At 39.5% G+C, this 26,015-nt stretch overlaps 1 protein-coding gene across 1 annotated transcript in view; it reads right to left on the reverse strand.

Moving 5' to 3' along the window:
- The window catches only part of TBCK (TBC1 domain containing kinase), a 186,743-nt gene that overhangs the window by 34,813 nt on the left and 125,915 nt on the right, over positions 1-26,015 (reverse strand). The window contains exon 23 of the mRNA XM_054030505.1: positions 25,124-25,299. Within this exon, the coding sequence (XP_053886480.1) occupies positions 25,124-25,299 (176 nt within the window). The remainder of the gene's footprint in view (positions 1-25,123; positions 25,300-26,015) is intronic.

The following is a 26,015-nucleotide window of genomic DNA, read 5'->3' on the forward strand; positions in this document are numbered from 1 at the left end:
GTACTTATCAATGAGGAAACATATACATAAGAGAACAGGCGTGTTAGCAATCAGGAGACACTGAGGCACTTTAATCAGAGTATTAAATAGAGCTGAAGAGAAGACTGTTTTCCTGTCCCATGAACATTTTCAAGATATCAAAACATTTTCCCGTCTCAAATTGGGATTAAAAGTCAAAATCTTCACAATTTTTGCAAATCAAAAATCTGAAAAAAATTTGCTCTGAGTCAATCAAAACAATTTCTAAACATTTCATTTTGGTTTTGATCTTCTTCCTTTTTTTAAGCTTTAAGTCTAAATTTAATAAACTTCAAAATAAAAACTCAGAAAAATTAAATTCAGAAAAATTAAGCTTATTACCCCCAAAAATTTCAAGTCAGATTTGTCAAAACCAATTAACTGTTTTGCAAACAGTTTCAGTTCTGATGAATCAACATTTTCCAGCAAACCCCCCCACTCCGCCCAAAACAACAACAGTGCAATGAAAAATGAGTGATCAGGTCTGGTATTAATTAACTCAAGTAATTACTGCTAGCACTAACCCTTGCTTCAGCAGTCTGCTGTAAACATGTGCTAACTTATATTGATTCAGCAGAACCTCAAAGATACGAACACCAGAGTTACAACAGGACACCATGTGAAACCGGAAGTAACCAATTAGGGAGCAGTGGGGACCAAAGAAAGAAAGAAAAAGCAAATACTGTACTGTGCCTGTATTGCATCTTAAAAGTAGGCACATCTGGGCTGCATGTCCCTACGTATGGGGCAGCTACTTACAGCTAGGTGATGACATTGGGGCTGCCAGCCCAAGGCAGCTGGAGTCGGCAGAGCAGGAGCAACGCTGGGGTCTGTGCTGCTTTCACACACCCACCCCACCGGCCGGGAGAAGGGATGCACGTTTTTTACCCCCCCTCTGGTCAAGAGGGGGACGCACTGTTTTTATCCCCTCCCCCAGGCTGGGAAGGGGACAAGGTACAAACTCAGTCCGAAAGAAGCTGCCTGCAAGGAAGCTGCCAGCGCTGAGGAGGGAGCAAAGCTGGAGCCTGGCCTGGAGTGTCAGCTGCTGGAGCCCAAACTGCGCTTTGTTCGGATTTACGAACATTTCAGAGTTATGGACAACCTCCATTCCAGAGGTGTCTGTATCTCTGAGGTTCTACCGTATTGTTAATTTCCCACTCAAAATATAGTTTATCATCTTCTCTACAGTTTTGCTACTAACTAGGAAAAGAATTACATTAATGTGCTGGAGAAACAGTAAAGGCAAAATGAAGCTATACAACAAAGGGATGTTGTAGTGGTGTGGTACAGCATACCTCCGAAAACAGACCTTAGCCAGCCTAGGTACAGTTACACTTACCTTTGCTATGATCAGGCAATCAAAAGGTATTCATAATTATAGACAGCATCTACTGGACTAAAAAGAACATGCTAACTTACCAAACTGGTTTTTCTGGTCGGTCTGTTATAGTCTTCAGAACACAATAACTTAGAAATCTGTGGTCTCTATTATGAGATATACGCAGCATGCAGAATTTTTTTACCCCAGTGAAAATAATAAAGGACAATTTATGACAAAAAGACACCCCTGAGTTTCTAGATAATATACTGTTAATTTAAGTACAACAGAATTCTCAAGAGTAAAAGAGTATTGTAACCTTAATTCAGCCACCATGTACCTTTGCATTAGGACAGTTTTTAATTATATGACTACATACTATTCCCCCCTCCAGGATACCTGCCTAATTCAGTGCACAGGACGGATGCACACAGGGTAAGAATTAAGGTTGAACAGGCAACCTTAAATCTGGTATTTCCTATGCTTGTATAATAGAAGTCATAATCATCAAAATTCTACATTATACCCAACGGGTAAATAGGAAACAAGTGCTCCATAAGTAAGACTATGCCTACACTATGAGCTAGGGATGCAATATCCCTGCTCACATACACATACTTGTGCTAGCACTCATTGAGCTACCAGGAGTATAAATAGCATTGTAGCCACAGTAGCATGGGTAGCAGCAGTGGAAGCATGACTGAGCTGTGCTCAGTACATATTCAGTGGTTTCAGGAGAGCTTGTAAAATCTTTATACACTTTTCTGCACACTAAATATAGTTTCACGTCTTCCACAATCTGCTGTGTCAGCAGTGATATTTGGTATTAGCTAGAGCTCCACCTGTTTATTATCATCATTTATTTGTATTACCATAATGCCTACCAGCCCTACTCAGGGGCCAAGATCCACACGCTCGGCTCTGTACAAATAGAACAAAAAGACGGTTCCTGCTCCAAAGTGCTTATAATTTAAGGGCATGTCTAAATGAAGCATAAGTGTGAGGCAAGCTGTGGTGTAAATCTGCAGTGCACTTACATGCTGCACGCTAACTGTCCAGTAGATTCTGCTACTGTGCCCTAAAGTTTGAAACAGCAGTATGCAAATCATACTGGGGAACTTTCAGGGCGCAGCAGCAAGATCCACATGGACAGTTAGTGCACACATGCTGGAGTACTGTAGATTTGCCGTGCGCTAATTTGCGGTTTAGACAAACCCTATGTGATGCAGAAAGACTCTTCAAGATTTAGACATAGCCTGGATATGAGGACTTGGATACCTGAGTCGAAGATGATGCCCACATTATGGGCCAGAGTGACAGGCAGGATGGTGGTGCTGTCCACAGTGATTGAGAAAGAAGGTGTAGTGGAGGTCTTTGAAGAAGATTAAGAGCTCTGCTATAGCCACTTTTAGCTTAAGCTGACAGCTGGACTTTTAGACAGAATTCTTAACTGTACCCAGTGATTGGCCTCATCCCTTGCTTAGGCCTTTTGGTGGTGTCATAGCTAGGCACCAGTTTCCAACTGAGGGGGGGAGAGAGAGAGGCCATTTGAAAATAAGCCTCCAAAAAGATTACTTGTCCTCTCAGCAGCATTTGTGGCCACTGTCCATTTTAAATTCATTTAAAAAACCCACCAAGCCGTGAATATAAAACAGCTCCCAATTAAGAGCCTGATTCAGCCAGGTACTTAAGCACTTGTCTAATATTAAGCTGCAAATAGTCCCATGGAGGTCCTTGGGACTACTTACATACTTAAAGTTAAATCATGTACTTGCTGAATCAATGCCTACTTAAAAAAAAAAAAACACAATAGAAAGTGAGAGCTGAAAGAAGCCACTAGGCTACAAATGGCAGCTCTAAAGGCAATAAGGCTCATTGGCTGACAGGTGTAAAAAAAGAAGGGGTCCGATTGACCAGGACACCTAGGAGAAAAAATAGGAGGAGGCATTTATAACTTACTCTCTTCTGTTATCCTTCTGATATGACCTATTTAGGGTTTTCCATACTGTATACAGAGAAAAATTCACTGAAAAACTTTTTTTCTAAATAATGGAAAGTAAAATTAAGGATCCGTAGTCTGTGAGCAATATCAGGGTATGCATTAAAAAAGCCTCACATGCGGACACACACAGTTGTGGTTTATAGTTATTTAAAAAGATGGGTTTAAAGGTCAAAAGTAGCAGACCGAAAACTGCAATCAAAATATAGGGATGAATCAAACACCGTTGCTCAGAAAAATGAAAGACAGTAGTTAGAGAGAGAGAGAGCTTTTACAACAGCGTTCCACTCACTGTTCTTGGTAGTGACCTCACTGCCTGAGCTGGGAAACACTTGCAAGTCACTGTTTCTCCTGCCCTTTTCTTTAAAAGTGCTTTCAAATCTGCTCCTAGTTACACTGTAGTAAAATTCCTGAACTTTTATTTTCCCGTATCCTAACGTCAGTGCGGAATCTTATTTTAGAAAGCTCAGCTATAAGAAGTTGTTCACCAGGGAAGGTTGCTTAACCGACAGCACAATTTAGAAAAAAGATTTATATGAGCTGGCATTAGAAGTCTACTCTCATCCCATGTGTTTCCTTGACTACCCCCTAAATCCTTTAAATTAGAGCACTTGTTCTTCTCACCCCATTAACTTTTAAACAGGACTGGGAATTACTAAGCTATATGCATTTACTGCTCTTAATACAAAGGAGGCATTAGGAATTTTAATGTTTTTAATATTAGGAATTAAAGCTACATAAATATTCTGAAATTAGAAGCTGAGCTTCAGAAAGATTAAAGAGCTCTAGTACCGGTAGGCCACACAATCAGAGCTTCCATCTCATTTTCCATTAAGCTGTAATTTCTGATTGGCATTTCATCCTGGCTTTCACATGCAGATACACCTTTATAGAAAAGAAATTAAGTGTTTCTGATTCTGCTGGACCTGCACTTAGCAGTTCCATCTGATAATAGCTCTTGCATTTAGCTGAGTTTTAGTCCAGGAGACAGAATGGCTTAAGGTGGGCTGCAGGCTTTTTTGCTTTTTGTTTTTAAATGCACTTGGCATTCCTTATCACATTAAAAAAAAGTCTTTTTTAAACAGAAATATTTCAGCATTGAATTAAATCAGCGGTTCTCAACCTGTGGGTCAGGGCTTCAAAGTGGGTCGTGACCCTTTTTAATGGGGTCGCCAATGCTGGGGTTAGACTTGCTGTGGTCCAGGGCCGAAGCCCCACTGCCCGGGGCCAAAGCTGAAGCCTGAGGGCTTCAGCTCTGGATGGTGAGGCTCAGGTTATAGGCTTTGGGGCGGGGTTCGGGTTTTGGCTTTGCCCCCCCACCCCACACCCCCAAGGCAGCAGGGCTCAGGCTTTGCTCCTCCCCTCCCAGGGTTGTGTAGTAATTTTTGTTGTTAGAAGGGGGTCATGAGGCAATGAAGTTTGAGAATCCCTGAATTAAATCAATTTCAATGTAAGCAAAGGACCAAGTATGATTTTTTGCAAAATTTCAAATGCCTTAGGAACCGCGTGTTCTGCTGAAGGTGGCATTCTACACGATCTATTTATCTGTGTCCTACCTATGGTATGTGTCTATGTTCAGAAATGAGAGACAATGACTTTTAAAGTTGAGATAAGCTTATAACATGTTTTTAGCCAAGTAGATTTCCTAGAGCTTGATCTGATAATTGCTTATTATTTCACCCAGGAAACAAGAAAGCAGAAGACTACAAGCAACTACAAATATATTGTAAACTGGAACAGACTGTTGCAGACCAATGACGACTCTTACTACAAAGATGTCACTGACCATACCAGTTGGCCCCCTCTCATTTAACATATACAAAACCAAAGAAGGCTCTCTTACCATGCACAATGCTTTACACCTAAATGTAACAGGCTTCAAACAAGTTAGGGTCCCACTGTACTAGGTGCTGTACAAACACATTGTACATGACAGCCCCTTCTCTGGAGAGTTCACAGTCTAAACAGACAAGACCTAACAGGTGGGTGAAATAATAAGGAGACAGGGGAGAGGGAGGATGGGGTGGAGGGGGGAGGAGAAAGAAAAAAAAACACAGACTAGCTATATACACAGCAAAATGCCAATCACAATCACAATTCACCACTGTCACATAACAGAGTAGAAGCGGTGCGACCTAGTGGTCAGGAGTCTGGCCTAGCAAAACCAAATGGCAGAACCGAAGGCATGGTCAGGAGACAAGTCAATGGCTGGAGTCAGGAGTTCTGAGGAAGGTAGGAACTAGGAGCGTGAGCAGGCATGAGTTGGAACAAGGGCTGGTGCAGGAAGCTGGTCTGGCACAGCTGCAGGTGTGAATGCATTGAGCAGCTACTGTACAGCCGTTGCTGCAGTGCTCAAATGATCTGTTGGCCCTTTTCCCCCTGATCAGGGAGCACAGTCATTTAGCAAGGGCTTATTAGGGCCAGCCAAGTATACTGGGTTGCTAGGCGACTGGGCCCAGAGCCAGCTGAATTCCTGTCAACTTATCTAGATATTATCAGATAGCAGTTTTCTGTATATATCACAGGTGAGGTCAGTCTTAAGGATGAAAAGGTGGTAGCTTTATGGATTTTGCCTCTATCCCAAAAAGAGTTTTACACATTCTAAACTCTCTCCAACAACTAATTGGATGTTGCTACTCAATATTATTCAAACTGATTCAAAATTTGTAGTCTCTATAATTAGGCAGGTACAGTCTTCTAAGAACTTCTGCAAGGGGTAGAGGGCCCTTACTAATATTGTCCTTTTTGTTTATAAACAAAGTACTATTAATATTACATACTGATAGCCTCAAAAGTGAAAAGTGCTTTACCATCATGCCACTGCTGAAGACATTCATGCTTAAATCCACTATTAATGACATTAGGGAAGGGGTGGTAAGTTAAATCAGAAAAGCAAGAAAAGGATGTCTGGCAGAAGGGACAAGGAGAAAAAGTAAATTGTTAAAGATGAGACATAGAAAGACACTTTCATGTTATTCTTTCATATTCAATCAAGAATGCACAGATCTTATAATGTGGTAAACACCACACACACTTTTTCACAATATACAAAGCATAAATGAACTCTGTCATTTTGCCAGAACTGCTGGTTACTAAGCAAATCCACCTCTGTCTCCCTGGAATAACATAATTGGATGATTAAGCTGATTTTGCACAGCAGAAAGGAAAATTCTCCACTATATGCTGCTGGGTGGGCATGCTGCAAAGTCTCATTTACTGCTGGCTCAGTAAAAGGTTAAATACCTCTCCCTACCACTGTGGGAAACCATTTGAAATTATAAAGCTTAGCTGCAGTCTAGCTGTGTCTTAAACACACAAAGCACAGGTATTAATGACAAGTTTCAGAGTAACAGCCGTGTTAGTCTGTATCCGCAAAAAGAAGAACAGGAGTACTTGTGGCACCTTAGAGACTAACTAATAAATTTGTTAGTCTCTAAGGTGCCACAAGTACTCCTATTCTTCTTTTTACAGGTATTAATGTAAATCAACTCAAAGGTAAACCGTGCAAGTGAAGAAACTGGAATGAAGTGACAACTTCCTCTTGCACTTTCAAACAGTGACTAATTTCTTACATTTGCTGAATACTGTTTCCTTTGGAAATTATAAGTGATTAGACTTATTAGCAAGTTATGTTACTTAGCTTTAGGAAAGAAATGTTCATGGAAGAAAACTTGTTTTGTTAAGTAGTTTTAAATTGTTGTTTTATACCCCACTTAACAAAACTGTATTAACATGAACATAAAAAAATTCCCCCCTCCAATTAGGACCAATTCCATTTGGCAGATATTGATTTTTTCTGGGGTTCTAGTAGAGTCCCTTCTATTTTATGGATAAGCATGAGCACCATCAGCAGAGCTTTGGAAAGTCTGTTAGCTGCTACGAGGGCATGCTGCCAGACAACAGTACACTGTTTGTGTACTACATTAGCAGTGACAAATTTAAATATTTTTCAGTAAAGTATTTAGGATCCATATTTCATCTGCAGGATCCTCAAAGTTTAAAAATATGGTTATAATCAGCAAAGGTACTCAAAATGATATCTGTGCTCCACATTTATCCTCTTTGTGACTTTGATATATTTTCTCAATTTACAAATCAGGGTCTCAATCCTATAAACTTTTACACACATGAATAGTTCGATTAATGTCAATGGGATTACAGGCATGTACAAAGTTAAGCATGTGCATAAGTATTTGCATGATTAGGGCCCCAACCAAGATTTTTCTGACTATGTTCATTGCAAGCTCAGCCTGGAATCTGAAAACCAAGCAGTGTTCTTTCTTCCACTTACATCATCATCCGAAGTACAGAACTTTAGTTCATAATGTTACCCAATGAGATGGAGATGAGAAAATACAGCTTCCTTTTTCACACCTTGACTTACTCTAGAATGTTCACAGCAATAATAGTATACTGCTAGTGTATTAAAAGGACATGAATGCGACAAGAGAGACCTTGTCTACACCACGGAAATTTTGTAAAAACTGCCTACCATTCTTAACACCAGTTTAGATCCTTCAATATTAGGACCCCTATAACAGACATGCTTTGGTTGCTACTGGTGTTTTAAGTCCCTTGTCATCTAGCTCTGCTTGTGGAAGTCTAATTGATAGGGTGCTTAAAACACCAGTGGTATTACTGTTGGCTAAAATAGGGAGAAGATTGATGCAGAAATAGTGTCACTTTCACAGCACTGCTTTTTTAATCATCACAAAATTTTAAGGCATAGTAAATATGATAAAAATAATTTCAATCAAAACCAAAGCAGGTTAAATCATGGATAGTTCAGCCACCTAAAGACAAAGTATCAATTAAGGACCTGTATATTCAACACCATTAATAATGCCATGGCTTATTTCTATCACAGGTACACAGTTACAAGAGATTGGCACTGGTGTGGTATATCAATCCAACCTTACCTTGGCTCTCAAGCACTACAGTTTGGATTGATTAAAACATCCTTTATATTATTAGAGGATTGTTAGTCAAATCTGTTGATTCCAGTGTAGTGGTCAGCTGTAGTTAGAAAAATTGAAGTTGTAGGTAGGGAAGAAATGTATTTATTTATTTGATAATCCAGATTCACCAGTCTGGAGACCCTGCCAATTATATTGAGTTAGTTTGTTGCTAAAGCATATTAGAGTGTTTTGATCCCTTATAAACTAACTGCTATAAAACTCTTCAGTAGTTATAACCAAATGGTTATACTAAAGAGTTTAGGACAATTACTATAAAAACCTGAACTCCTATAAAGTTGGGAGGGGAAAAAAGGAGAAAGCAGTAATGATGAAAATGACTGAAGGGACTGACTTACACAAAAATATTAACTGATTACGTACAACTTGGCTAAACATCTGGGGAGTAAATGGGGGAGAGAAGGTAGCTGTGACAAGTATTTGAAGGGTGTGAAAACTCAGGAAGAACTGAATTGATAAAAGGGGCTTGTAACTAGGAGTGACAGGATGAAATTGATTAAAATAATTTAGGGTGAATATCCTGAAAATCTATTTAACCTTAAGGAAGCAGTGGAAGTCTCATTTGTCTAAGATGTTTTAAATTTATTTAAATTACAATATAGCATAAGGACCCCTCCTGCTATGGCAGGAGAAGGATCTGGTTGACCCAGTAGATGTTTCTTAACCTGATTTTTATAAAGAGCTTCTATGCTGGAACCAGAGTAATCTAGTGATTCACTCCCATCTAGCATGGTATGCAGTGCACGCTCTCTCTATTACCACATGCAATGATGTAACAACTGTAACAATTCAAGAGTAACAATTCAATCATTAAAGAGTGCTCATTAGAGGTTTAAAAAGATAAAAGGGGTGATCCTAACATGGGAAGTATTGTTTCTCATATTCAGAAAAAGATTTTTTAAAACATTACAAATTAAAACTCCACGTTTGGTTAAGAGACTTTTCTGTGTTGTCCCTGTCAGTTTGCTATGGGTTGCTACAGAAAAAATTGTATTGGCCCAATCATGGGATTACTTGTAATACAGTAATCCCCAAGCTAGGGTAATAGAAACGTATATCCCACAACCTCATGTTTGTATATGGCGCTAGTAAAGCCTCAAGAGTTAAGACTGTCCAACACTTTCCATTATAAGACACTGTTTTCATTTACTTATAACTTAGTCAAACTTCACCATTCAGGACAAAGTTTTCCATGCTGGATGTCTGCCTGATTTTTTTTTTTTTTTTTTAATTTCAGAAAAACATGCTCAGGGGTCTCTTACAATGAGGTTAGGAGAGAAATACATTGCTTTGCCCATGATAAAAAAATTTTAGAACCGTTTTGTTGAGAAGCTCTAATCCCTTCATGCATTTGAGCAGGGAGTTGAAAGTTGGCAGGTGGGTTGCCCTGGTCTCAGGGGTGCTGGAACAATTTTCATAGTGAGGAGTGCTGATAATGGAAACCATATATTTAGTGTTTGTTATTACTACTTCAAGCCAGGGGTTGCGGCAGCCCCCAGTACCCATAGTTCTAGCACCACTGCCTGCTGTTGGAGGATATGCCTTTTACCATCCCTATGAAAATCTGCCTAAATTTGGCAGATTTTACAAGTTATAAGCCCCTGAAAATCTCAGTTGCCATGTGTTCAGCAGAGACTGGTTAGAGATTGACAGTTAAATTCTCTGAAGATTCCATCTGCACTGAGCATGCCCAATCCTGGGGGTACAGGGGCTGAGCAGGACTTTCCTTGCAATTTCTGCTCTTGGCTGCACAAGTCTAGCTGTGGCATCAAGCAAAGGAAGAGAGAGCTAGGAGACTATCTTCCATGCTCTCAACACTCCTCCTGCTGGCACTTAGACACCAAGCAGGAGAAGGCAGAAAAAGCCTGACTCAAATACAGAGAGGGGTGAGGAGACATGTGCGCGACAAGGAGCCACAGGATTCTGGAAATGGGACCTGGAGTTGAGGTTGGATGAGGGGAGGACTGGGATAGGAGGAGGATGGAACTGAGACAAGGAGACAGGGAGGTTGCAGGAGGCACAGGAACTGAGACATGGAGCCTGGGGAAAGAGGAACATCAAGTCAAACAGCCATTGGGGGGGATGGGAGAAACGAAACCTTATTGTTCTTTTAATGTAGGGTGGTTTAATTTATTTATTATATTATACATAATATCCCACATATTACACAACTTCAACTATTAGCTCCACCATACCTTTATTATGTCTTTACCACACTTGCTATATCTAGCACAGGGATCTAGGTCTTCACTAAAATGACCCCAAAAATCTAGTGATGATATGCTGCATACGAGAAAATTATTCCAGGATGATTTGAGGGTGTGGGGAAGGGGTGTGTGTGTTTGTTTTATACAGTTATTAGGACTTTGAAAGCCATTTTCTCATGTCACCTTACACAGAAAAAATTGTTTCTGTTAATCTCCAATATTTTACTATGCTATACAACAGAGAGTAACAACAAATGGACCAGATCTGGTTTTGGAATCAAACTTGGCTTACCAGAAGCAGAGCAAAACTGAAGGCAAATTCTATAACCAATTCTAATCTTAAAGCATATTTTTAGCACACCCAGTGGATTTACTCAGTGAATTATTTCTGAACTAAAACGAAACCTAATAGGCACTGTGGTGCTCTTTTCATTTTCCTTTTGTAGACACAGACTACTATTTTTATGATAAAAATATGGCCTCTTTAATCAAATAGGAAATAAAACGGTCATACACAGGAAACTGCGCCACACATACATATTAGCTGCCAAAAGATTTATTTCTAGTAGTGATGTCTCTCACAAAAATAGCCAGGGTTAATGCTCAAATGTGAGAGACTTGTCTTCCTTAAACAACTATGCATCCAGTTCTGAATCTGGCACTTCCAACAGGCTTACACAAGTATGCTATCTGTTGGTTCCCATGGACATATTTTCATGATACATTTCTAACTGTTCTTTTAAAACAAATGTCAGAGAAAAACCCCCACACTATTTTCAGTGTTTCATAGTTTGTTGTACAATACCTGTGGATGGAGGGTAACATGAAATAAAGTTATAAATTGTAGTTCATAAAGCACTGATTATTTAGTAAGTCGCTATCACAGGGGTTCTCAAACTGGGGGTTGGGACCCCTCAGGGGGTTGTGAGGTTATTACATGGGGGGTCACAAGCTGTCAGCCTCCACCCCAAATCCCGCTTTGCCTCAGGATTTATAATGGTGCTAAATATATTTAAAAGTGTTTTTAATTTATCAGGAGGGCCGCCCTCAGAGGCTTGTTATGTGAAAGGGGTCACCAGTACAAAAGTTTGTGAACCACTGCACTATCAAAAGTAATGCACTTTAAAAAAATTCATTTTGTAATTAAATAATATGTCAGAATGGAGAACGTGTCCAACATCTATTAGTGAAAGGATTACACAGCTAACACTATTTGATTTCAAGACAAGAACCTCTAATTATTTTTCTTCTTAATGTGTCTCAGGCTTTAATGATGAACATTCTCAGTTCTAAGAGAAACAAGTAGAATTTATTGCTGAAAAAATAAAGGATAGATAAGAGGCATACAAAACTGTTTGGACATCTTCAGAGAGTTATAGCATTAGAAGATGCCATAGAGAAACAATTCACTCTAACTGGCAGGTCCAGTCCAAGATATCCCACAGAATGACTTTTATTTAAGACAAACCTACTACTTGCTTGGTCAAGAAAGCAGAAAGGAGACTCCCTTCCTTCTACCAACCCAGCTAAAACTTCTGCAGTGACGTGCAATGCCATTCACGCGGTGTCATATCACCAAGACGGGAGCCAAGATAATTAGTCTAGCATTTGGGAACCAGCTGGGAAACAGATCATCCAGTAATTATCAGCTAGTCAAATGAGCATTAACCAAGATAGGTGGCAAAAATTGCCCCTGTCATTTAGCAGAGCCCAGAAGCTAAACTATGCCTGTGACCATAATTAAAATTCAGTGTGGAGGGGCATGCACTTTATTGGCCAGAGAGACTTTTTGGATTCTGGAAAGCTTTTCTAACATCCTGAAACTATATTTTCTTGTGCTGCATGTGGGTCAGAGACTGTCATCGCTGTGGTAACCAGCTATGACCAAATAACTCAGGAAGCTTGGAGAATGAAATAACCCATATTGCTCAACCATGATGAATATTTTTATTTTAGTTCTTTCAATATTTGCCATCAACATTTCTTGGCTGTGCTGCATCATGTTTAATGTATTATTACAAGCCTGATCCTTCATTTCTCCAGCATACAACTACTTCTTTCAATGAGTCCCAGGCATGGGAAGAGAGAAAGATTAGGTCCCATATTTTTATTCTCCATTATACTAGTTACTATTTGCATTGTTTTTACTGTAAATACTCTCTACTTTTTAAAAGATCAAGATTTTTTGATCTCTAGAGCTACAGAAGATCAAAATCCATTTTTAAACAACAGTCTCCAAAACAGAAGAAAAAAAATTAGCATTCCTAAAAAAAGAGGGAAAGGTGAGTTTCTTCCTCTAGATCATCTGATTTTAATGCTACACACAAGACTTAGAGGATTCTTAGCAGGATAAATGTTCATCAGAGGAAGTTGCATCTAACTAGCTTCACTGGAACCATAGATATACTTGCTTTTTTGTTTTTATATTTGCAGATTCAAGTCTATAAAACTTGTTTGTAAATCAGTCATGGAATTCTAACTGAGGGAGGTCAGAAGGGTTCAGTGTCTAGAATACACACAGCTTTAAACTCAAATGTGGAGATAATTGAAAAGTTGTGTGAAGAAGAACTGCTTGGACAATTAATGGATACAGAACCTGAGCCTAAGGCACAGACACTTACAGAATACTTTGACTCTGCAGTAATACACTGCATACTTTTGCAGGCTAATCATACTCTAAGGACTCTCACAAACTGCAAATCAGGACAAAATATGTTTTCAATTCTTAATCATCATCTAAATAGGAATCTGTCTGATCTAAATCTCTAGATTATCACAACATGCTCTTGTAATTATACCTATGAAGGTGGAAACAAAGCAGATTGTTACAAATCAGTTTACATTCAATTAAAATAAACTCTAGTTAGATTACAATTTGATAACCAACCATAACATTCTTTAGAGATTTTAGATTACCAATAGGGCTGTCAAGCGATTAAAAAGATTAATCGCACGATTAATCGTACTGTTAAACAATGCAAGATTTCTAAAGGTAGCTACATCACTCGAATCAAGGTTTTAGAATCTGAAGTGCCTCCCAAAATCTGAGAGGGATGAGGTGCAGAGCATATTTCCAGAAGTCTTAAAAGAGCAACACTCTGGTTCGGGAGCTACAGAACCAGAACCACCAAAAAAGAAAATCAACCTTTCTGCTGGCGGCATCTGACTCAGATGATGAAAATAAACATGCGGCGGTCCGTACTGCTTTGGATGGTTATCGAGCAGAACCTGTTATCATCATGGATGCATGTCCTCTGGAACAGTGGCCGAAGCATGAAGGGGCATACGAACGTTTAGCATATCTGGCACGTAAATACCTTGCAATGCTGGCTACAATAGTGCCATGCAAACGCCTGTTCTCATTATCAGGTGACATTGTAAATAAGAAGCTGGCAGCATTATCTCCCGTAACTGTAAACAAACTTGTTTGCCTTAGCGATTGGCTGAACAAGAAGTAGGACTGAGTGGACTTGTAGGTTCTAAAGTTTTACATTGTTTTGGTTGTGAGTGCAGTTATGTAACAAAAAAAAATCTATATTTGTAAGTTCCATTTACACAATAAAGAGATTGCATTACAATACTATGAGGTGAACTGAAAAATATTATTTCTTTTGTTTGCCATTTTTACAGTGCAAATATTTGTAATAAAAATAATATAAAGTGAGCACTGTCAACTTTGTATACTGTGTTGTAATTGAAATCAATATATTTAAAAATGTAGAAAAACATCAAAAGCATGCAATACACTTCAACTGGTATTCTACTGTTTAACAGTGTGATTAAAACTGCGATTAATCACAATTAACGTTTTTGAGTTAATCGCATGAGTTAATTGTGATTAATCGACAGCCCTAATTATGTGGCTGTTATTTAATAACTTAGTATATTTCTTGTTTTATTTTCTTTGGCTATTGATTTTAAAGCCTTATCTTTTGCAAGAAAAAAATCCTAAACCATGATCATTACATTCATATTTTTAAAAATTGGGTAGAACACAAAGGACTGCCATGCTTCCTTTGGTTAATTTAAGCTTCAAATCCCAGAGACTGCAATGTCAATTTGAAACTCAATATCATCTGCATTTCAACTATTATATATCCTGTTATAAATCAGACACAGACTTAGCAGCACTATACATCAGCATGCATGACTATGGTCCCATAGACATGCATCCCAATAAGCCCACAACTGTCATCACAAAAGCCACAAAAAATAGACTTAATAAAATGTCTTAAGAAAAATCACACAGCAGTTACACTGAAGGTTAGGTCAAGTTTCCAAGCTTGTTTATAATGTGGACCACATCTTAAAAGACACTGTCTTCTAAATCACCCCCTCCTATCCTATTTGTGGCCACATATCATCTCTGTGCAAACAGCAATTGATTACTTGGAAAACTGATACCAGAAAAGCATTTATGTATATTTAGCTTGTTTTAATTAAGTTTAGCAGCTAGAAACAAAGAAGAAGAGCCAGCACAATGCAACCAGACAATTCTCTGCAGATCACAATCAAGTGCTCCACAGACCACCAGTGACTGGTGATTTTTGTGCCAAAAATCCTAGGTGCAATCCCCACTAGCAATCCCATACTGGGATTTGAATTTGTGAGGTCCTTAGCTGCTTGGGACAAGCTGTCACAGTTCAGGGCAACTGCATCTGTACTCCCACTCTGTGGTCCAGGAAGGGCATCATCCATTTTTAGGCTTCTGGCTTCCAGCCATTACCTCTCTTGGGTGGAGACCTGCATCTCTCTCCTTCCTGACTGAGGTTTTCCTAGGCTCACAGTGTGTTATTCCCAGCAAGCCAGACTGCTTGAACACGCCAGAGTCTGAATTTTGCTGTCCCCCTTCAGAGACTGTAAACAGCATAATTGCCCACAGGTATAAGTTGCCACACAGCTCTTAGCTCAGTGGTTTGAGCATTGGCCTGCTAAACCAGGTTTGTGAGTTCAATCCTTGAGGGGGCCATTTAAGGAACTGGGGTCTGTCTGGAGATTGGTCCTGCTTTGAGCAGGGGGTTGGACTACATGACCTCCTGAGGTCCCTTCCAACCCTGATATTCTATGATTCTAAGCAAGTACATTTATTCTGAAAATGAAAGCATTAAAGAGAAAACATATTTAAAACAATAAAAGATCCCACATGCATGCTAAAAAGCGTTACAGAGGTCACCCCAACTCCAACCTCTGTCTCTAGCAGGTGTCAGTCTTTCCAAACCTTTCCTAAAGACTGGGACCCTACCTTGGACAGAAGGTCCTGTCTGTTTACTGGATTAGAAAGAAGGGCCTGAGTAAGTTTATACTCCAGCTATTTATCTAAAAGGCCTTTCTTTGTCTGTTGCTCCCTGGAGAGTTTAATTTGAACCACTATATGCAAGACTGCAGATAGTGATACCTTGCTGGAGGTGTTACAGCTGAGCAAATTTTCCTAATCACCTCCCAATGTTTTTAGTTCCTGAAGGACTGAAGTCACCTCCCCTCATGGAATTACATACAGTCTCTGGCCCGCAATGATATATAAATGCAATACAGTAAGATATTAGGGGAAATTGCCATATCTGTCACATGAGCGTCCCAAGCTTTTCCCCCTAACAAGAGTGTGTAACAAGGTGGCTAAATGTGCTGGAATCCATTTAGTGACTGAGCTACATACAGGATAAGAGCTTACTACTGCTATCACCCACTGGAATTATTAATGTAGCTGAAGTGGCAGATATCTGTACCTTTGTTACTGAATATCCCTGGTTCATTTCACAGTTTAGTAGATTGTTTTTCCTGCTTAAAACTCATGGCTATGACCAGACATCTTGGGTGAAATCCTGGCCCCAAAATACTCAATGGAAAAACTGCTACTGATTTCAAAGGGGCCAGAATTTCACCTCCATGTCTTTGGTCAGTAGTTTTAAAGTTTGCTTTGAGAATGAAGGATTGGCTGCTTCAAACTAGGTTGAGCTCATTTTTGCCTTGTAGCTCATGTGGTTATTATATTCCTTAATGGGTTTTTCCTCACAAACTTATACTAGAAGGTACTCTTTTAAAGAAGTTTTAGTATAATCAGTCAGCACAACACAGCATTTAACAAGGCTGTCATAACTTTCTTTCTTACTTGTGGTTAAAAGAGATCAGACTGTATAATTTTCAAAGCACTCACTCTGTGTGTGTGCGCACACGCACACACGCGCGTAAAAATACACATTTTAAAAAATCTACTACTACAAATAATCAACCATTTCTGATGTGTAGATGTTCAAACTGCATCTTGGTAGGGATCTTACAGCTCTCAGTTTCTAGTGATTGATTTAAATTTCACAGAAATTAGGCTACTTTCTAGGTTCACCTACAGTGAGTCAGTTACCAACTACTACAAACACTAAGGATTACTGCAAATGTTGGAAGAAGACTAAAATCTCAGTTATCATTAAAAAAAAACAACCCTACTCTACTACAGTTAGGAGGTCTGTAGGACCTGGCAGCAGATTGTATTCTTGGACTTCTTTGACAGTCAGCAGTAGAGAAAATCTAGTACTTCTACGGTCTTCAGGAAGAGAAACCTGGTATTTTGGGCCTGCTAAGGAGCAGCTGTAAAAACAGCTGGAGAGGCCCTCTTATGCTCTATGTTTCTCCTTACTTTACACAGGCACTTGTCTAGTAGGCGCACTGGAGCACTGTACTGATCAGATATTGTGAAAACTTTATAAAGCTTATCAGCGAGCTCCCAATAAGTTTAAGTGTTTGCTGGCTTCTGATGTGACATTATGACATGCCTAATTCACCAGTTAAAACACTCTTTTCAACAGCTCAAATTTGTTTGCTCCCTCATGAGGAGTCTAAATTTGATTTCCCTGTTTTTTCTAGATCTGCTTTTAAAAGATGTGCATCTGTTACACTATTAGGTATGTGAGTCTCTTTCAAACAATGGAGGCACCTGGAATGTCCATCACTAACTGAAACGAACTCCTTGCAAGTGGCAGCTCTTCAAGCCTGGGGATACGACAGCAATGACAACAATGAATGGGAAAAAGTCAAATAAAAGCCCTATCAAACTAATAAAATAACTAAATTACACTAACACTAAAAGGCTAAGCTGTAGCTAAGCTGAAAGTCAGCATGGTAGATACTCCATCTGAGGCCGCATTGCATCCTATTGAAGCGGGACACATTTCTCTTTCCTTCTTGAGATTATATCTCAGTAGAGACATGTTTTATGGCTGAAAGAGTAAAAGATTAAGCTACATATTTGGGAAGTCTAAGGAGGAGGTAGGTTTCTGAGGCTTTTAATGCAGCTACAATTAAATGTCAGTAAGAAGAAGAAAGTTAAGTAATGCTAAGGGTAAAAACAGGTTTAATTTTACCAGCTGATAGTTTGGGGAGAAAAATACTTACCCAGGAGCAAAAACTTTTAATTTTATTGGTAACCCAAGTACTGTAACATTCTGATATATACTGTGCAAATATTTGGATAGTCAATAAAAAGCACTCAAGAGACAAAGTCAAGCAGCTTAAAGAAAAATACAAATACATGAGGAGACAGCCAGTGTTTAGAATTAAACATTGAAATTTTAAAAAGTCGTAAAAATACCCTCATCGTAAAGTCGATGGTTTTTCCATCAAGGCCACCATTTTCCATCTGTTCCCACTCCTAAACATCCAACCTCAAAAAATAAATGTAACCCATCTGAAACTGGAGACCACGTTAGTGGAGAAACGAGCATACTACAGAAGTAGTGTGCTTGTTTCAGGGAGTGGGAAGACAGTTAGGAGGGGTCTTGAGAAATTTGCTTATAAGAGCTAGATTTGGAAGTAAGTAGACTGGATTTTCTGAAATCCACTACTGATTGTGCTGTACACTGAAGATTAGAATCTGGCCCCATTACAGGCAATGGCAGCAAATTTTCCCTGGCACCGACCTTATTACGAGAGATGGGTGAGGAAGTCGAAGGAAAGAGGGCCCTAGGATTAAGAGAACAATCTAAAGAGCTCAAAGACCTTTTAGAAACTTTATTTGAAGACTAACATAACTCCTTCTGGCCAGTGACATAGATTACATTGGTTTTAGGAATCTAAACTCCCCAGGTGCCTCTTATGATCACTAGACACACTGACTTTCACATATGCATGACTGGAAGTCTGCCAAAAAAAAGTACAGTGCATAAAAATGAACATGTTTATAGACTACACCTTCATATTGAATAGCTCCCTCATAGTACAATTGCCCACGTTATTCATATCCTCGTAATCATTAAAACAACCGAGTATATTCATAAGTCTTTACCTGTAAATTCTAACATGGTAAACTAGTATGCTGCCATAGTACCTGGAAAGCCTGATTTCTCTTCAGTTTCAGAAGGGATGCAGCCATCATACTGAAGCACTCCACATAAAATACATCATGTGTTAAGAGGGAGAAGGAAAAATAAAAACAACAAAAGGGAAAGCAGCTGAAACTACAATTTTTTTTTCTTTTGTGTTACATACCATAAACATTTGCTTAACTCCTTGGCACTGGTGGATTGGATGAATCTACTGCTGGCTTTGGTCTACAGGGGAAATACAGCTTATGGCATGAAAAGAATTATATAAAAATAAGGGAGTTCCAATATAAATCTAGTATAATCCAGAATCCTTTAGGGGTGTGAAAGGAATTGTGGAGCAACATCAAAAAGGCTTTTCTGATAAGGCCAGTATTTTGGCTCAGACAGTAGAACTTTTCTTGAGGTTAAGAAAAATGTCTTACCTGACTATTTCATGCATGCCTACTGTTCTCTTACTTTCGGGTCTCCTTGGTTTTATAACCTATTCACATCCCTCCACTTGCTTCCTCTTCTCTTTTGCATCAAACACACACAACTTGGCTTCAATTTCAAGGCTCTTCAATGCTCACCTATCTCTACCTTACCTATCATCTCTCATTCACCACTGAGAGGCCAACTACTGCCTTCAATTGGCCAATGATGCCAGCCTCCATCTTCCACTTGTTACATTTTCAAACAAGCACCTTCTGGCTTTTCCCCACTGCCCATCACGCTCGGGGAGAACTCCTGTAACTATCCAGAAAGCTACCTCATCATCTCCTTAAAATCCCTCAACGCTCTGCTTTGTCATGATGCCTATAACAAGCTTGACAACAGTGAAACTGCAAGTGTGCTTTGATCACTGCCTATCATGCTGACTAACAATGACTCATTGTTTTCTTGTATTCTCAGGTGTGTCTGTATCCATCTGTTGTCTCTTATCTTATACTTCGATTGTAAGCTCTCTGGAGCCGGGACCCTTTTTGTTCTGTGTTTGTACAACACCTAGCAGAAGAGAGTTCTGGTCAATGTCTGGGTAATACAAATAATGTATGCTAGATGCTACGATAATACAAATAATAATTCAACAACAAATGTGGTTCAGTGGTTTAAGCACTGGATGAGGAATCAAGTAGTCCCAATATCCGGTCGTGACCCTAACAATAGTGTTCTCTGTGGCCTTGAGCAAGTTACAAGCTTTATGCCTCAGCTTCCCTCTGCTGTAAAACAGAGAATGGAAAATTCCTTATGCAATAATTTCCATTCTGCTATCAGCATCTCCCACAATTCTGTTATTTCTGGGCTGCTCCCCAACACACTGTAGTTTCCAGAAGCAATCAAAGCTGCAGCACAGCACAGTGTGTGCTGGCCATGTCTCCTTTGTCGCCAGATGAGTCATTCCAAAACTGGGTGAAACTTGTAGAAATATATTTACATCATCATCAAATGCCAACTTATTAACTATGTACAGCAGGCAATTGTCTGCATAGTCACTGTCCAAATAAAAAGCTGACCCCTTGGCTACAGAGCCATCCAGGCTAGGTAGAATTGTGGGAGATGCTGCTAGCAAAAAGAAAATTATCTGGTAAAAATTTTTCCATTCTGCAGCCCAGCGTCTGCCACAGCTCTGTTATGTCTGGGAAGTAGCAAGCAGTGAAACAGAAGTAGAGAGGGATAAGGAAAAAGTAAATAGAATGAGCTAGAAAAGGAATCCCGCCCACTAAGGTTTGTCAGAAGGCAATACTGGGCCACCACCACCTGTAGCACCTTCCTGTCAAAGAAGGTCTCTGCAAAATACAGGAACTCCACTTTATAGTGTCTGATACAGGTGTTAGTCAATGCCCATGGGTGCTCTGCATATCTCAGTGCGGAAGCACTTGCTTCTTAATCCCATGAGGTTTCTACAGATCTCGTGGAATGTGCCTTGATTTCTTCTGGAACAGGGATGCTTGATACCTTATAGGCCCCCATGATGCATAGTCTGAGCCACATAGCAATGGATAGCTTGGAAGCTCCGAGCCCTTGACACTTTGGATGAAAGGAGACAAACAGTGTGCCTGACCTTCTCGTGGATTCTGTATGTTTAATGCAATTCTTCAGTGCTCCTCCGATGCCCAAGTTGTGTCACAGCTTCTCGGTCGGATGCTATGGCCTGGGACAGAATGAGGGAAGAATAATCTCCTGAGAGGCATGGAAAGAAGAGTTAACTTTGGGGAGAAATGATTGGGGAGTTCTCAGCACCACTTCATCATTGTGGAACATGCATGGAGGACATTGCCACCCCTGACACTCGCCTCGCAAATGTAACAGTGACCAGAAAACAGGTTTTGTTGGAGGGCTAGAATGCCAATATTGAAGTCAGACGTCCAAAAGGGTGAGTTGTTAAGGCTTTCAACACCAGTGATTAAGTGAGATATACCCAGATCATCCTGGCAAGTGACATACAATCATACATACACTGCAGGGGAAGGCGAAAAACTCCCAAGCTCATTGCCAATCTGATGTGCAGGGAAATTCCTTCCTGACCCCCATAGAGCCATCAATTAGTTCCTGAGCACGTGAGCAAGAACCAGCCAGACAAGTGCCTGAGAAAGAATACTCAGTACCAGCTCAGAGCCCCTCTCATACACTGTCTCATCTCCAGCCATGGCCATCCCTAATGCTTCAGAAGGAGATAAACAGAATTTATTGGAGCAGGGAATCCCTTCCTGACTCCTGCAGGTGGCCAGCTGAAGTTCTGAAGCATGAGCTTTTAAGACAAACGAGAAGTGAGCTTCCACGGTTGTTGACCTCTGCCCTCTACTATCATAGGCAACCTCGTCATACAAGCAAACTCATAAATTTTCCCACTCTCTCTCAAAACTAAATTATGTATTTTGCCCTCACACCAGCTATTGGGAGACTGTTCCAGAACTTCACCCCACTGAAGGTTAGAAAATTGTTCATGGCCAGTTTATATCCATTTGTCCTTCATCTTTCCTGGTATTTACCCTCCCTAATGCATTAAGAGAGAACAATCATATCTCCTCGCAGCCTTCTTTTTGCTAGACTAAACAAGCCAATCACTTACAGTCTCCTTTCCTAAGACAGGCCAAAAAAAATGGTCAGGACACTCTTCCATAAGGTTCAAGACAACCCCACCCGCATCTATCCATAAGGAAAGGGGAAGGTGGCTGCACCTCCTCAGATTGGAAACAGATGTGCTACAGGAACATTTTTATTATAACAATTACACTGATGTGAAAATTACTGAAATGATCATAACTATGTACAGTATGGATAAACATACTGGACAAAGCCCTGCATGAAAATATAGCTCTGCCAGTGAACAGCAGACACTTGAAGTGAAAAAATTCAAAATAAAACCTTCTCAAAAATAAAAGGTGTCAGATCATTGCCATCTCAGAAAAGAGAAAAGGACTGTTAGGACAACATTTCCTTTGGAGGTGCCAGTCTCTACATCCTTTATTCTTGGGAAGCAACCAGTTGTGGTTACTGAACAGAGAGCAAAAAAGAGATTGTGTCTAGCAGAATAGGGAAAGGGGACACAGTTTATTTGCACATTACTGAGTCCTGGACATTTGAGTATGTAGTGTTTTAAGACTGTTGGGCCTTGAATGTCTTCAAGACTATTCAGTCCAGGATATTATAACTGATCTGGAAGAGCACATGCTGTGTCAGAAGGTCCCTTGGCCTTGTACATCTCCCTGACACAATTACATATCCATTTGGAAACAGAACCCTAGTGAATTCTTTCCTCTATTTCAGCTGTAAGCTTATCTATAAATCAGCAGTTTTTCTAAATTGTTCAGTTCTGTTGAAGTACAGTGCCATCATGTTTCTTCTTGGAGTTTCAGTTTGAGTAAAAGGTAGATGTCTTATAACGTGAAATAACTCCTCCTGGAAGTTAATTTTTCCATGTTTCTCAGCACCCTTTTACCTTAATGGAACATAAAATATTGAAGTTAAATGGATAAAGTCCCTGTCTTTAAAATCCTGCTAGCTCAAGTGAGGACCACTAACACGGCCATCTTGATATTTCAGAAATAAAAAGATACCATACTGAGGAGCTCATATATATTACAAGCAAGTGCCCAAAACACACTGATGTGACTCCACAGCCAAATACTTCATGACCTGAGCAGGGGATGAATTCTTCAACTTGAAGCAGGTCCCACGACTATGATATGCTAAGCACTCTTCCATCTCAGAGTAGAGGACTGAACAAAATTCAGAAATGTTGTCTTTTAAAGTAGTGCTGCCAGGCCTACGGAAAAACCAGCTTGAAGAAACTGTAAGCCTACTGGTATTTGTATCCTAATCCCAACTGTAGCCTTAATAACTATAATGAGAAATAAGCAGCTGGAGCGTCTGTTTTTAAGTTAAGATATTACTGTGAAAGATTATAGTCCACAAGGGCTAAGCCAATGTGTAGCTCCTCTTTAATTTTATATTTTGCTTTTCACTTTTGTAAAGAGATTACAAAAGTCCCATCCTTAATTTTTGCATTACAATTTAAAACAAAAATATTGAAATATTTGTGCTTGTCAGAGGATGATAAGGAGGTTGAAAAGCCTATTTGCCATAGCAAGGTACATTTAAGCCACACACTTCATTGCCTTGATTTCTGAATGGTTAAGAAGGAACAGATGGAAGCAATTCTAATGGCCTAACATAATTTACTGAATAATAATGCATTTTGTGTAAGCATCTCTCTTGCCATTGCAATGCCAGCTCTGCAAACATTCTGATTCAAAATGGGACAGACATACAAATTATTTTAAAATCTTTTGCAAAACTCAACAAGAGATTTGAGCATTTGCTGAGAAAGGAAAGTTTAAAATAGCCCAATGTCCTTAATCTAAGGTAGCCTATTTGACAATGAAATAACTATTAGGCTAGAGTAAAAGAAGCTACAAGGGGACATCTGGAAATTATTTTTGCCAAGCAAAATTGCTACAGAGTACAGATCTATTCGTTGTGAAAAAATGTCATTGGTAACAGAAAACACAGGGACTCATTCACATACTATTACCCAAGATCTGCTCACTTACAAGATTTGAACAACAAACTGTAATGTGACATGCCAGATGGAAAAAGCAATCAGAAGTGACCACAGCCTTTCTTGCATTAGTGCAAATTTTCCTGACCCTCTCAAGGAAACTTTACTCCCTTCACTATTCTTCTTCAGTAGCAAGAGCTTGCTCATAGTCCTGCAGCCAGGCCCTTGATAATACACTGTTATGGAAATAAAATGCTTTACGGAGCCAAAAGAGTGGAGATGGGGTAGGAGGTGGTCCTGGCACAAGATAAAATAATTTTACTGGCACATTCCTTACAGCAGCTTTAGGATCAAAATGGAATTGAAACAAAAATTAAAAGATCACACTGATATCAAAACCAGAGCAAAAATCAGAAGGTTCAACATATACAGGTGGGGACGAAGGCACTGCCTCCCTTAAGGAACTGTTCTTTCATTCACTGCAATAAACTGTTCCTCAAAACAAAACACACCCCTCAACCTTCAACAGTTCCAGGTGTTTGGAACAGTGCTTGCAGGCAGGACAGCCAGCCCCACAGATCTGGCACAAGAGCAGGCTGTGTAGAAGAGACTTAGGTCTTCTGTATTGGAGACCTCAGACTCTACTCCTAGCTCTGCTTGAAGTGAAATTGTGCATCTTCTGCATTATCATATTTGTAAAATGTGCTGGAATTACATTTGGTTGCCTTGTAGGGAAGATCACGAGGTCTTACTCATTATGTAGGACATGAAGTACATAGAAATATAGGCAGCAGGTACGTGAGGACTTTGAAACTAAAAGCCATGATTGGGGTGGGAAAATCACATAGCAAAGGTATAAAAGCATTATTGTCAGTTGATTAGGATAATCGGTGCAACTCATTTCTAGTTTCACTAACTCACAAGTTGTAATATTGCCAGTCTTGTATGATGAACATAAGACCTTCATAACACACCTTTTCCAGAAAACCTATGTTAGAAAGATCTAAGGCATTTTAAAACATTACTGTAAATTTAAAGAGTCTGTGTTTTAGACCGCAAATTCTTAGGGGCAGGAACTGTCACTTATTATGTGTGTACACAATGACTCCCCAACCTATTTGAGGTCTTTAGGAGCCAACAATATACATGTTTAGTAATGAATAATAATAAAGTATTGCACTAAAAGAAGCCAAACCTGAATTACAATATAATAACAGAGATGTGATTTTCTTAATAATGTTTTTGTAGCATTACCCTTAACACTACATCTTTTTCTATAAGAGACAGGAAAGCATAATCCTAAAACACTCACCAGGTCACTTTTAGGTGCTTCCTGATAATCTGCTGTGAAGCAGGACATTGAACCTCTTGAGCCGTTGCAGTCACTGGCTTGCTTTGGAGGCTGTGCATGTTGCCTGTATGTTGCACTCTTAGGGGTCCAGCAAAAAAGGTTGACTGACTCACGGACGCAACGTTCAATGTCGATTTCTGACCAACGATTGAAAAACAAGCAAAAACCCAGATGTGAAAGTTATCAAAATCAGTTAGACCAGTGAAACTATGGTTGAAAAAATATCTTCAATTTTTAGTAACCATTTAGTTAATTCAAGAGACATCCAAGAGACTTTACAGACAAATTATATAGGGATTCATTTTATCCACCACTGAAATGCAGCCACCTCGGGAATGTAAAGTGGCAGCAAAGTTACATTATACAACTGTTTAAGATAGGAAGCAAAAAAATACCATAACCAACTGAAGCTATAGGGTTATTTTAATAGATGAATTTAATTACTTATACAGTAAAGGTATTTCAGTAAAATTGCTGGCATACTGTAAACCAAAACGCTCTTAAATGTAGATATACAATGGAAAGCAAGTCAAGTAACATCTATTTACATGATGCATGAACTTTCAGTTGGTCCAAAAATCAATGCCCTCTGTGTCATGGTTACAGTTGCTAAAAGCTATTACTTCCCAGATTGAAAGAGTCCAGTGAAACAAAGTTACTGAATTTGAACTTTGTGTTGCCTGGTATTTTTGAAAAAACTATATGCTAATCTGTCTACTGGAAAACAGGAAATCTCAACATTGTTTCGTGCTTGACTGCACACAAAATGGATTTGTCTTAGTCTTACTTTGAATTCAATCCAAAAATGGCTGCAGCTCAGAGGACAGCATGCTGGCTGAAGTACATGACATGA

Source organism: Malaclemys terrapin, chromosome 5 (assembly GCF_027887155.1).
Source record: "Malaclemys terrapin pileata isolate rMalTer1 chromosome 5, rMalTer1.hap1, whole genome shotgun sequence".
Taxonomy (NCBI): domain Eukaryota; kingdom Metazoa; phylum Chordata; order Testudines; family Emydidae; genus Malaclemys; species Malaclemys terrapin.